Source organism: Drosophila subpulchrella, chromosome 2L (genome assembly GCF_014743375.2).
Source record: "Drosophila subpulchrella strain 33 F10 #4 breed RU33 chromosome 2L, RU_Dsub_v1.1 Primary Assembly, whole genome shotgun sequence".
NCBI classification, from domain to species: Eukaryota; Metazoa; Arthropoda; class Insecta; order Diptera; family Drosophilidae; genus Drosophila; species Drosophila subpulchrella.
Genome location: NC_050610.1, coordinates 21887222 through 21900630, shown reverse-complemented (window position 1 = coordinate 21900630; position 13409 = coordinate 21887222). Strand labels below are relative to the sequence as shown.

The 13409-nt window shown below is 37.8% G+C and overlaps 3 protein-coding genes across 3 annotated transcripts; all 3 read right to left on the bottom strand.

Moving 5' to 3' along the window:
- Window positions 1-5823: 5823 nt before the first annotated feature.
- Window positions 5824-6956, bottom strand: LOC119548332 (dentin matrix acidic phosphoprotein 1-like). Its single transcript, XM_037855522.1, has 3 exons — window positions 6656-6956; window positions 5974-6577; window positions 5824-5917 (listed from the first exon to the last, which is right to left on the bottom strand). Exons 1-2 carry the CDS (start codon window positions 6818-6820, stop codon window positions 6245-6247), a joined length of 498 nt encoding a protein of 165 aa, XP_037711450.1. The 5' UTR covers window positions 6821-6956; the 3' UTR covers window positions 5824-5917; window positions 5974-6244.
- A 212-nt stretch (window positions 6957-7168) lies between these two features.
- On the bottom strand, window positions 7169-9567 carry LOC119548331 (phospholipase A1 VesT1.02-like). Its single transcript, XM_037855521.1, has 3 exons — window positions 9378-9567; window positions 8860-9112; window positions 7169-8040 (listed from the first exon to the last, which is right to left on the bottom strand). The coding sequence occupies exons 1-3, from the start codon at window positions 9445-9447 to the stop codon at window positions 7239-7241; spliced, it is 1125 nt and encodes a 374-aa protein (XP_037711449.1). The 5' UTR covers window positions 9448-9567; the 3' UTR covers window positions 7169-7238.
- Window positions 9568-9970: 403 nt separating this feature from the next.
- Window positions 9971-11879, bottom strand: LOC119546388 (phospholipase A1 VesT1.02-like). Its single transcript, XM_037852628.1, has 3 exons — window positions 11807-11879; window positions 11331-11574; window positions 9971-10787 (listed from the first exon to the last, which is right to left on the bottom strand). Exons 1-3 carry the CDS (start codon window positions 11877-11879, stop codon window positions 9971-9973), a joined length of 1134 nt encoding a protein of 377 aa, XP_037708556.1.
- Window positions 11880-13409: the final 1530 nt, after the last annotated feature.

Sequence of the window (13409 nt, the reverse complement as noted above, 5' to 3'; positions counted from 1 at the left end):
TCCGAGTCATTGGGCAGTGCAAACTATGCAATATAATCGCATGATATATGCCTAATCTCTGCTGCAAACTTCCCATTGCCGAGAAAATGGAAAACGGAGCCCGGGGAAAATAGCCAGCCGCTAAGCCAGTGGAAGCTGCCTTTGGAGAGTCAATTCCAGCGATTAAATTAAGAATGCATAACTTGCAGGGTTAACAATGTTACAGGACTATGGGGTGGGGATAAAAAATCGGTGGATGGGGGGTAAAGGACCCATAGAACAGGGAGCAATTGCCTTGACAGGAGCACGAACAGAGTCCCTGATTTTTATTTGCCATTCTCTTTGCACCCATTTCTCCACTCTTTCGCGAGAGTGCAAAAAAGAAAGTAGAAAGCGGTGCAACCTCTGCTACTTATCTGCTTTTTTCAATTTGCGATTTGTTTGCTGCAGCCCCAGTGCTATTAAAGCACTGAAAAAATTCAATGAGGTTTCCTTTTTTAAAAAAATATATTTTTATTGCAAATTTTCTATGATTAATTTTTTAAATGACTTTTTTTCATTCCTTAGACTTTTTAGACAACGTCCAAAAATGTATTTCTGAAGTGATTTTTTTTTTAATAAATATAATTTTACTATTTGAACTTTAAAATTTAAAGAACTGAATTTCCAACAAAATTGAATTCCATACAAAAATATTCCAAATTTTAGTATACGCTTTTAAATTAATTAGTTTGTAAGGATCACATTTTTTTTTTTTTGTGTTTTTAAAAAATGGTTTTAAAACAAGTTTGTTTTCCCCAGTGTACTTTTCCTGACCTCAGCCATTCCCTGTCCCTTTCTCCCATCAGGAAAGTCATGTCGGAAGGCGTCCTGTCTCTAGATCCTGTTCCCCATCCTGTTTGCTTATTTGTTTGCACTCTTGGACATGGAACGTGCCTGGCCGGGCCTTTTATAAACATCTTGTATAACTGGCGGGCAGTTTCCTTCATCCGCCACCCACTTTCACCCATTATCCGCCGTACCTCCCCTTATATATTTGTTTTTAATACAATTTCTTCTTTGCTGCGCTTTGCCTTGGGTTCTGCAAATAGTTTTCATAAATGTTGTGGTTATATAATAATGGTGGAGTGGTGTTGGGTGGCTCCCAGTGGCCATCTCTTTTAATTTGTTCAAAAGCGAGTAAAGGGAAACAAAAGCCAAACAGCTGAGGCCAGGATATGCTGCTATTACAATAGAAGATTACCACACCTTTTTTGCATCCCTTTTATACGTCGTTTATGCGGAGCAGTTTATAATATCTCTTGAAGTAAAAAAGCCGGAAAACAAAAAAAGCTGTACAGGTGTCTAAAAGTATGCAACAGCATACGTTAAATCGTGAAGTCCTTTTCTTACAGCATACTTTTAGGCACTTTTATAGGAGATTTTAAAACTTTTGAGCTTTCTGTACAAACACATATTAGATTTTCCTCTGTATCCCGCATAACTGTCAGCATTTTTTATGCCAGACATATAATTGAATTAATCCCAACTCTCCTTATTCCTTTTTTTCCACCTCGTTTGTTTACTCCATTCACAAAACCCCCTCACAGTGCTAAAAAAAAGTTAGCACACATGCACTATTAGCTTACGACAGCATATTTGCGAACGTGTACGTTAACTTTTTTGACCACCAGACGTTAAACACACACATCCTTATAACCCAGTAAAAAAAGGGTTAAGTCCAAACAACAGCAAAAAATATGGGATCTCAGCTGCATTTGTGGGCGGTTGTGGGTTGGCTGGCTGGCTGGAAGGGGGCGGGGCACAAAGGGCAGCATGTGCCGTTGTCTTTATTGCCGGCTTTTAAATGCTAACAAAGTGCGTACTTTGTTGTGTGCTTAACTGGCATTAAGAGCGACTAAAGCAACACACACAAAAACCCCAATCATTAACTTGTCTTTTAATACAGAGTGCACTCCATAAAAAGAGGAAAGAATTTTAAACGAGATGCGTTTAGTTAGCACAACATAAAATGCGACTAATTTGCAATGAATTATTTTTGGTCCTGACAGCATTTATGATCTCTTTGACTTAATTTACTGGTATTCAGTCAACTTAAACGTTATATTTTGAGTAGATTTATATATTAATTTTATTTATAATATAAACATTTTAATATCAAAGATTTAATAAAAAGTTTTGAATAATTTATTGTTTATCTCTTTAATTTTTCTTTGTCATAAATGGATAAAAACACTTAGTTTTTACTTATCACTAGTCACTAACTGCAAATGCATTTTTTTTATTATATTCAGAACCTATTAAAAATCGACTTTTATTTATATTTCTTGACTATATTTACCTGTATTTAAGCCTAACAATTGCTGCCTACAAAATTAATGAATAACCAAGCAGATGCCAAATGGTTTCTAATACTCGTTTATTATGTTTGAGCAATGGAGCATTTTGCAAACGAAACCAAAGCCAAAATCTTTTGGTTGCCAGAGCACTGAGATTGAGAACATTTTCTGGCCAAGACGCTTTTGGTTGAGAAACCGCACGACACACTCGACCTGTCAACACATTTGGCCCCTTTGAACCCCTTTTTCTTCCTCCCAAGGCTTCTTCTTCTCCGTTCCTCTTTCTTTTGGGCCGCACTCGAAGGATTCGCATCTGACATGACCATATATCGTATATTATTATGCATGCAGTGCCAGGCAATGGCCAGAAGAATATTCAAAGCATTTAGCAACTCATTGTCCCTTTCGCCAGCACAGAACCACCAGCCACATCAGCCGGCAACAGAAAAGCCCAAGACGATGACGATGAAGACGGGGAAAAATGTATTCATGGCCCCCCAAATTGTATAATTTAAGTTTGCACATAAAATCACACCGCAAACTTGGGAAAAAGGCCCGAAAAGTAGAAGCCGCAACAACAACAGCACTCAAGTGAACTGACATAGATACGGGGATATGTGAATTGCTAGGGGAGCATATATTAAACAGCAGAAATTCCTAGCGACCAGGGTTGGAGAGCCATATATTGTCAGGGATGTCCTATTGGAAATTAAACAAAAATAACATGTCTGGGCTAAAATACAATTATAATGTCGTTTACAAGTAATAACTATTCGTTATAAATATTTATAAAACTCAAAAGTAATGATTTTTTCTGAATAATACAAAATAAAACTTAAAAATAATTAATATAATAATATTATAATAAATTGATTTTTTATTGATATTCACTAAAAATAACAACGGTACCTGTTTTATACGTCCTAACTAAAATAATAAATTCAAAAATAAATAAAAAGGAAAATTTTTTCAAAAAGCTTTATAAAGCTTTAAAACGTTTTAAAATATAAGATGAATAAGCTGCATTGATTTAACATTAAACCTTTTTTTTCGTAATAGATCATATAAGATCATTTAAATCTTCTCAAATTTTAAGTTCTCAAATTTTCTAAGCCCTGAATTCGAATTTCCCTACCCAGTTTCAAAATTTTTCAAAACCCTCTTCCTATTATTCGAATACGGCTAGGAAAGAAACATGAAACATTTTAAAATATAAGAAGCCTCGATACATAAATAATACCTACAAGAACTTTTTAAGATCATTTTAATCATAATGAATTTTTGAATATTTCTAGTTCTCAAATATTCTTAGACCTGAATTTGAAATTCCCTAACCAGTTTCGAACTTGTCCCTCTTTCAGTTTTTCAAATACGGTTAGGTAAGAATCTTGAAACATTTTAAAATATAAGATGCATCGATATTTACATAATACCTTTACATAAGACCTTATCTTATAAGTATATTTATGTTTTCTTGACAGATCATTATAGATAATTTAAATCATAGTGAATTTTTGAGTTCTGAAAATTTCTAAGCCCTGAATGCGAATTTCCCTAACCAGTTTCGTACTTTTCCTATACCCTCTTCCCATTCTTCGAATAGGGCCGCCTCTATTACACAGTTGAGCACACAACGGAACCGAATTTCGCAACCACTCCACTCCATCCGCCCACACATCAAATTTAAATATTTTAAAGAGGAAACCGGACGCAGGACGCAGGACACACCGACAGAAGGCACAAAGCACAAAACTTGTGTGTCATAAAAACGCTATAAAATTGCACAAATAGCATCGGAGACGTGAAGATCCTGCGAAGAGATTGGGGGGTACATGTGTAAGTAAAGTTCCAGCCCGATATCTGCTGACCTAAGTGCGTGTGCACAAGAACCTTAACGAGTGAGTGGAGGTCCTTTTCGGGCGACTCCTTTTAGGCCAGTTCCTACCAGCAATGTAAGTCATTGTCATCGCCTTCGTATCGGACTCATTTGCCATGATATCTCGGTTGCCTTTTGTAACCTTTTGTAACCACCCGCAAAACGAAACCTGATTTCGTTTTAATTTTTCCTTTCTTTCTTTTGGGGTTTCCTGGGCGACAATCTCAACACCCAACACATCAGCAAAGTTATGGCACTCCAAGGCTTTCACACGGTCCATTTCGGGGGCGACAAATTGGTCTTAGGGCTGTCAAAAGGGTTTCCGCTCAAAATTCTTAACTCCTGCATTTTATGGTGAATTTTTAAGGGTCTAATTCCCATCAGAAGTCCTTCTTTGGTCATCAGTTGCTTGGGGTTTCATACTTACTATGAACTTGGGAGGCATTCTGTGGGATGCCTTAATTAGAATGCCATAATGGAACTGCCACACACACACACACGGCTCATAAATAATTTATACGCCATGAAAACGAATGTGCAAATTTAAATAATCAAATTCTATTTTGGGGGGGAAGAAGCAAATATTGTTCCCTCGGGCTTTCACACACAATCATCAATCGAAAGAAACCACTTTTGGGTTAAATCGAAGGGCTGCCAACTATTTGGCCAGACGGAGAAAAAGGATAAATGAATTTGCATAAAATTTAAGTGAAAGCATTTTCCACCTGAGATTCAAAAGAGCTGCCTTTTCATTCCGGAACCTCAGCAGATTATTCCTGTGGCCCTGTGGCTTCCATTTGGCATGGCCGTCAATCTGTCAATTTAAGACAACAATTACGATAAGTGAGTTGGGAAATTTATTAAGCCAATCAATGGGTTATGTCAAACTTTAATTGTCTTGGCTTGTCAACTTTGTGAAATGGCCAGATGTTTTTGGCTTCTGACAAATATGTAAGGACTTTAATTCTCATGTATTTAATTTGACAGTATGAAGGAATGCCGGTCGATTTGTTGACTTTAATTGGTGAGCTTTTGAATTCTGTGGGATTTTTTGATAAGGGATTGTTAAATATACCTATAAATCAACCTTCTAAATATGTTTCGTCGTTGTTAAACAAACCCATTCTTTGCGGAATCGTGGGTTATTTTAATAACAAGTTCTTGCGATCAAACTTGATTTCAGTTAAGCACTTCTTTCCAACTACCAACCAAGCATTTCCAAAGTTTCTCAGATAGAATGGATTAAATTAAAAGCTAAAACTTGGGAGTACACACCCATCTATTTTACCTCTTCCCCTCAACTTTATACCCGAATGCACCTCGACCACTCTTTAACTTCTCCCCGGGCTAAACCTCAAACTCAGCACCCACAACAACGACAACTTTAATTAAGTGAAAATTATGATGCTGTCAGGAAAAGAAGGAGTCTGGTGGGTGGCAAGGAAAGGAAATGAAAGGAAGGGCGGGGAAAGTGGGTGTGGCCCGCTGGTCACACGTGGCGTATGAATAATGTACAATCTCAACTAATTAAGCCGAGTAAATGCATTAACAACTCGCCGCGGCCTCTGGCCCCAAAAACTGCAATTTTGTACAGCAGTGCAGGGTTTCCAAAAGTAGCAACAACAACAATTTAGGTAACATATTGTTTGTTTTAATTAAAATTTCTGTTTCAAATATGCGACGAACCAGGGCGAAAAGCAACTGGGTAGTAGTATTAAATATCCTGAAAGTAAACCACTTAATAGGGAGTTCAGAAAATTAGCTACTATGTGTACAAACCGCTTAAATCCAAACCCAAAAATCAATATCTGGAAAGTCCATATCCGGTTCTGTGGCCATTGCCGCTTCTATTGGACCTCGAGGTACCGGAAAGGCATCTATAGTGATCAGAAAACCAAATAGCACAAGGCTATATAATAGAAAGTAACTCATTTCTACTCTTTCAATTTGTTTCTGTTTCAACATATGATTTTATTACGTTTTGACTGAAAGTAAAACGCTAATATGTCTCAAAGCATTAGTTATCGTTATAATAGTCAATATCCTCATTTTACTGCTTATGAGAATTCTTATGAGGCCATGCAGTATATGCCACATAAGACCAATCATGACTCTCCCCATGTGACTCCTCATTTGACTCCTCATTTGACTCCTCATTTGACTCCTCATCTGACTCCACATAGGGCTCCTCCCTGGAATCCTCTTCGAACTCCTCCTCTAAAATAAGATCCTCATAGGAATCCTCATAAGACTCCTCAGTTGACTCCTCAAATGACTCCCCAAGTGATTCCTCATTTGATTCCTTACTGGACTCCGAGTTCCCTTCTTCACTTGGTTCTTCAGAGGTGGATTCTTCAGTGGTAACGGATGCTTCGCTAGATTCCTTAGAGAATTGTAAAGTTTCGGTAACTTAGCTCTCAGATGATTCGGCAATTGATTCTGCATTGGATAATATACTAACTTTTGTGTATAACCATGATAGAGAAGACAAATCTTTTCCAGTAGAATCTCCTTCACTCAGGACTTCAATCTGATTCTTAGCGCTTTTCAATCTGAATTTAGGCCTGGCAGCAACCAAGACCAAGAAAACCACCAAGTAAAAGCCAAAAGTTTGAGCTCGAAACATTCTCGACTGAAATTTGGCTTAAGAATGGTTAAACCTCTCGGGCCTGAAGAGGTTTATATACTCATTCAAACGTTTACATTACGAATAGGAATTTCCATGAGACTTACACAATCAGAAGTGGTTTGCAATAAAACTAAATTGGTTTACGTTTTACAGAGTACTTAAGATAAGGGTGTCTGTCTAAGTGAAGCTTACTAAGTTTCAGAAAATACAACAACTTTCAAGTTCAAGTTTTTAAAAATAAATATTCTACCTAAAAATGTTTACATAGTTCTAAATTAAATTTGAGTGAAGCTGAAACTAATATCTTTCATAATAAAAATAAATCAAAGAACAAACATATGGTAATTTAATTATAATACATTTTCTCACTCTATTATATCAACAGAATTGCGTACATTAAATCTTTGATTTTATCCTACTCTTCTGTGGAATTCTCAACCTCATCCTCCCGTGGAGGTGGCTCCGTTTGCCACCTGTGACCCATGGCATAGGGTGGTTTTGAATATGTTTTCACATAGAAGGTTCCATTCTTCGGAATCGAGGGCTCCCCACCCATACGGAATTCTCCATCGCTCATCAGGAGAACCCAGGTGCCATCATCATGTCGCTCACAGCGGGGTCCCCAAAATCCCGCTGGACTCGTCAGGGTCTCAACGAAATAATCATGGGATCTCTTATGCGAACAGCCATACACATAGCACTTCTTTTGATTTTTTCCATAGTTGGGATAGAAGGTGGCGTGTCCCACGGGCTGTTCAAAACCAAAACTAACGCTGGTTTGAATGGACTCCACATAGGAAGCATCACTAGCATCGATTCGGTATTCATCGCTCTTCTCTCGGAACTGAGGACCCGCCGGATCCAGTGCATATATAGTGTTAAACCGATGTGGCATGATCTGCTTGCCAGCACTTCCAGCTATTTGAGCTCCCAACGAGTGTCCAATCACGTAGACATCGTCGTAATGCATATCTGCCTCCTGATGGAGATATCGCACCAGATCCGCCAGCAGAGCACCCATATCCTCCACCGTCTTGGCCACCTCGTAATAGTTTATATTCGTAGATGTCTTGCTCCAGTCGCATACGATCACATTGAAGTCCTCGTACCGAGCGGGTTCTCCATTGATTCCCGGATGGGTCAGACTTAGATATGCATTTTTAACCCTTCTTATATGAGAACCCTTGCTCTGACTCATCCAGCCGTGAATAACAATTCTAAAAAAAGCAGAAATAAGAAAAGAACAATAAGCCGTGCTTGTAAAAACTCAAAAATATGATATCATTCCTTCTTAATGCATAACTGGACTTGAAAGAACTTTTGGGGTTAAACTTCACTGAGAACCGAACGATAAGACTGCAGTATTTATAAATGGAAAAGTTAGTTCTCAAGAATGTGGTGTTAACATATACTTGTCTTTAAAAGTATTAGTATGGATATACCTATATTATTCTGATTCCGATTGGTAATACCTGTGCCTCAAAATAAACAATACTTATATCATCTTTGCTCTTTACCTTATTACAATTTTAATGCATTATTGGTGTAACGCTCTGTTAAAAATGAACAATTATTATCAGTTTTCCTGTTAATATATATTTATTTTTAATGGTCAATTATTTAAGTGTCAGTCAAATGGCAATGACTCAAAACGCGATAACCCAAACGCGAAGCTCACCGAAATAATGTAAATATATGAGGCACAGAAACCTGTTCTCGTGTTAGATGCGAAATTTAAAAATTAAATTATTTGGTGAGAGAATGCAGCAAATATTTGTTTTGGTTCTATTCATTAAAGTGGCTTTTTGCTCTCCCGTTAATTTTTTGGGCTTAGACGTAAGTAGCATCCATTGAATGGGAATACTAAATACCCTGTCAGTTGTTTTGTGTTAAAAAGTTTGCACAGCTTTTACTGAGCTATTATCCCACAGTTAAATGTAAACAAATTGTTTGTTGCACAATCATTTAACAACAACAAAAAGTTCCCCATTCGATTTGCAATCTGGGGCTTTAATCTACCAGGAAATCCCCCTTACCTCGTTTGGTGACGTGCATTGAAGCCCGAGTTCTTAAGGTTTTCCACATCGCCAATGAACAATTCTTTTCCGCAGTCCGCAAAATCCCGCTTGAAGAGTATGAATTCCATTTTACCCCTCGAACTAGTGAACGGTATCAAATGCTTGAAGAACTTCTTCCAAAATGAGGGATCCACTCCCAAAGTCTTCTTCTTGACCAGGGTGTAATTGCAGCTGGCATTGGGGTCAAGTTCGGTTTTTTCTGAGCTACTGGCTGCAAAATTTCGTTAGATATTATAAAGATTTGGGTTATATTAAAACACCATTAGATCACAATCAGTTGCATTTATACTAAAATACTTTTTCTTTGAGATTATATGCTTGCAAACAAGCCACATTCCATTTATGTGGAAGAGTAATTACATTTAATTTAAGCTGTAATTACATTTTTAATTATTCAAACGCAATTCATTAGGTGACCATGAACACTAAAATATTGGCTTTTTTGATAAGACCTTGCTAATTTGTTTATTTCTCACCAAGTACGACGGCCACAAATGCCAAAAGCACCGCACCAATAATGCTAATCCGTCCCAGCTGCGACATCATGGTTATTACAAGATATCTCCCTTGGGGCTTCTGACCGATCGAGTAGTGCGTGCGATGACCGATCTCTACCGTTAAAGATTTCGCACTACGACGGAACGAACCGCAGATCTGACCCGCTCAGTTGTGCCCGACTTACTGAAAAAAACTCTCCGACGATCGTCGATCTTCGAGCGGAAAAGAGAGCGCGGCGACCCCATGTCTACGCTCACCAGACCCCTTACTCTGCTGATCACTGATCACCGGCTCTCACTCGCTCTCTTTCTTCAAATAATAATATTGTGATAATTACTGGGGACCATGTGCAGGTCCCGAAACAAAGTGTTAATTCCTAATGATATATTATCGATTAAGAAGGAGATGACTAATGATCTTGAAAAAAACACATATTTAAGAATAAGGCAGTGAATATAACGATCGTAAATATATAATTTTAGGACCTTTTTGTGCTAGAAATAATATTGGTTAGTAAAAAATGTATGTATGTATAAACTTCTAAAAAAGTTTGTATAAAAATTAAAATCTTTTAAAACACTGTATTAATTCCCCCTGTGGTTATGTTTTCTTTCTCCTCCCGTGGAGGTGGCTCCGTTTGCCACCTGTGACCCATGGCATAAGGTGGCTCTGAGTATGTTTTCACATAGAAGGTTCCATTCTTCGGAATCGAGGGTTCGCCACCCATACGGAATTCTTCATCGCTCATTAGGAGAACCCAGGTGCCATTTTCATAACGCTTACAGCGAGATCCCCAAAATCCCGCCGGACTCGTCAGGGTCTCAATGAAATAATCATGAGATCTCTTATGCGAACAGCCATACATATAGCACTTCTTTTGACTTTTTCCATAGTTGGGATAGAATGTGGCGTGTCCCACGGGCTGTTCAAAACCAAAACTATCGCTGGTTTGAATGGACTCCACATAGGAAGCATCACTGGCATCTATGCGATATTCATCGCTCTTCTCTCGGAACTGAGGACCCGCCGGATCCAGGGCATATATGGTGTTAAAGCGATGTGGCATGATCTGCTTGCCAGCACTTCCAGCAATTTGAGCTCCCAGCGAGTGTCCAATCACGTAGACATCGTCATAATGCATGTCTGCCTCCTGATGGAGATATCGCACCAGATCAGCCAGCAGGGCACCCATATCCTCTACCGACTTGACCACCTTGTAATAGTTAATATTCGAGGAAATCCTGCTCCAGTCGCAGACAATCACATTGAAGTCTTCGTATCGAGCTGGTTCTCCATTGATACCCGGATTGGTTAGGCTCAAATAAGCGTTCTTTAGCTTTCTTACATGGTCAGAGCTGCTCTGGCTCATCCAGCCGTGAATAACAATTCTAAGAAAAGAGAAATCATAAAAACGCCCACATATATAATATCATTCCACCTTAATGTACAACTAAGTAAGAAAAAATGTAGAGCTAAAGGCATTATTATTCTGACTCCAACTCTTAATAACTAAAAGTAAACAAAACTTATTTAAAGTACATTAGTCGGCATAAGTATTTTGACGAAACAATCATGTATGTACGAGTGTAAATCATGAACACCTCTTTTATATCAACAATCTTTTAACTCAAAATTGGTGTAGCACATGGTGTATGTGTTATTAAATTTATCAAATAGTATAAGCTCTTTTAATCAGGAAATAGATCAATACGCGATAGCGCAAACGAAAGCTCACCGAAATAATGTAAATATAGCCGATAAACATAAAAAATAAATTTGATAGCATATAATGTATTTGGATTCTATTTATTAGATTGTCATTATTTTAATTAGATTTTTTGCTCTCCCAATAATGTTTTCGGCTAAGACGTAAGTACCAATCATTAATTGGGAGTACTGAATAATGGGTCGTTAATAATCCAGGAAATTACCTCGTTTGGTGACGTGCATTGAAGCCTGAGTTATTCAGGTTTACTACATCGCCTGTGAACAATTCTTTTCCGCAGTCCGCGAAATCCCGCTTGAAGAGTATGAATTGCATTGTGACACTCGAACTAGTAAACGGTATCAAATGCTTGAAGAACTTCTTCCAAAAAGAGAGATCCACTCCAAAAGTCTTCTTCTTGACCAGGTTGTAATTGCAGTTGTCATGTTGGGTTTTTCCTAGGTTGCATGCTATAACATTTTGGTAAGATATTAATAAGGGTTAATACTTTATAATAATATTTAAATCACATTATTTTACAATCAGTAGCACAAAAACTTAATTATTGTTAAGCAATATTTATTATTATGTAAAGGAATAATTAAACATAATTTAAGCTGTACATATATTTTTAGTAATGCAAATACAATGAACAAATATTAGCTTTTCTGATAAGACCTTTCAAATTTTTAAATTTCTCACCAAGTAAAATGATTAAAAGTGCCAAAAGCACCACAACAATAATAATGCTAATCCGCCGCTGCTGCGTGACCATGGTTATTCGAAGATATCTTCTTGAGGACGTGCGGGGACTTACAGATTTAGCTCTACGGCGGAACAAGCCGCAGCTCTAACCCGCACAATTGTGCCCGACTGACTGAAAAAACTTTCGTATCGTCAGATCCTCCAGAGGAATATCATAAAGAGCGCGTTTCGCACTTGCTCTCATTTTTTCTATATTATCGCAATAATTATTGGGGAGCAGCTCCAGAATCAACTTCCTTATGAAATATCAGATGACTAATAGCTAACTCTCGAAAAATATATAAGAATTGAGTGTTGTAAATTTCACTTTGGAATCTTTTGAAAAATCTACGTTATTTATAAGAAACAAGATAGGAAGTTAACTTCGGAAGGCGAGGTTTAAATACCCTTGCAGTTCTAAAAAATCATCAATGTTAGTAACACCATTTTTAATTCAAAGGTTATGTCCCTGAGAACAGGTGAAAACGATCCATACCAATAAAGCCGTAATTTTGGTCCTATTCATTTTCCTTTAATTATATGATCGTTCCTTTAGAAGCTATATGATTTAATTTCAAACTTCTTTAACAAACTCGAAAAACGATTTAAATTGAAGTAAAAACGCCTTTTTATTATTTTCCTTGCAATTTTTATTGAAATCCTGAAAATATCTAACATGTTTTTATAAAATATAATTCAAAAACCCTCCTGGCGTTAATTGACTTCTCCCGTGTGCACATGTTTCCTTCTGTACCCGAATGAAAAACACATAAAATTTTAACCGCTTCACCCTTTCTAACCCAGATAAGTTAATTACCCCATTAAGTTGACCTGGTGTACAGCCTGAAAAAAAAGGCTTCGTAATGAGTTTGGTTTTTCAAATCCTGGGGCAGCATTTTTATGGCTGTCAGTCAGCGAATGATTATCGCAGATCCCGAAAATGTTCAGACCTATCGGCTAATTGCCTGGCCCTAATCACATTCGAAACCCGCTTAATTAAGCAGCCCCGAGTGCATAATTCATTAATCCAGACTCAAATGAGGCGACAAATTTTCAGTCACTTAGCGAGTCAATTTTTCGGCTGGCAAAGAAACTGGAAATTCGAGGTGGGGTGGCAGAGTACCTCGTTTTTCACCTGAGCCACATGAAAACGTTTTAATTATGCAAATTTGGGCGAGCCTTGTTGATTAGAAAATCCGCAAGAGGAATACGAACAAACCCTTGACGAGGTTATGCAGTGCACCTTAGATTGGCAAAAGGACCTCCAGGCATCAATCAATATGCAAACAGAACCGAGGGGCAGGATAAACACGCCCTTTTCCCCTTGGAGACCAATAAATTTGGCCAACCACCAATTAGATGTTGGAAATTAATTGGCAATGCCTCGCGGCTAACTCAAACGGAAACGGATGTGAAGTAGAAATTTTGGGGCTGGGGGTAAAATCTGAATTTGGTTCTGGGGCAACAGACATTTGGGCCCTTGACTCACGGAACCGAAGAATGTTACTGTACTTTGGCACCTTTCCATTAAACCTTTGTCATGTGTCAACAAAAGTTTTTC

Excerpts from the sequence above, each read along its gene's own strand:
- LOC119548332 (XM_037855522.1), bottom strand. The coding sequence starts at position 6,820 with ATGTTTCGAGCTCAAACTTTTGGCTTTTACTTGGTGGTTTTCTTGGTC. Across the intron at positions 6,578-6,655 it reads TATCATGGTTATACACAAAA|GAATCTAGCGAAGCATCCGT; the intron begins GTTAGTATATTA and ends CAATTCTCTAAG.
- LOC119548331 (XM_037855521.1), bottom strand. The coding sequence starts at position 9,447 with ATGATGTCGCAGCTGGGACGGATTAGCATTATTGGTGCGGTGCTTTTG. Across the intron at positions 9,113-9,377 it reads ATTTGTGGCCGTCGTACTTG|CCAGTAGCTCAGAAAAAACC; the intron begins GTGAGAAATAAA and ends GAAATTTTGCAG. Across the intron at positions 8,041-8,859 it reads AATGCACGTCACCAAACGAG|AATTGTTATTCACGGCTGGA; the intron begins GTAAGGGGGATT and ends TGCTTTTTTTAG.
- LOC119546388 (XM_037852628.1), bottom strand. The coding sequence starts at position 11,879 with ATGGTCACGCAGCAGCGGCGGATTAGCATTATTATTGTTGTGGTGCTT. Across the intron at positions 11,575-11,806 it reads ACTTTTAATCATTTTACTTG|CATGCAACCTAGGAAAAACC; the intron begins GTGAGAAATTTA and ends AAAATGTTATAG. Across the intron at positions 10,788-11,330 it reads AATGCACGTCACCAAACGAG|AATTGTTATTCACGGCTGGA; the intron begins GTAATTTCCTGG and ends CTCTTTTCTTAG.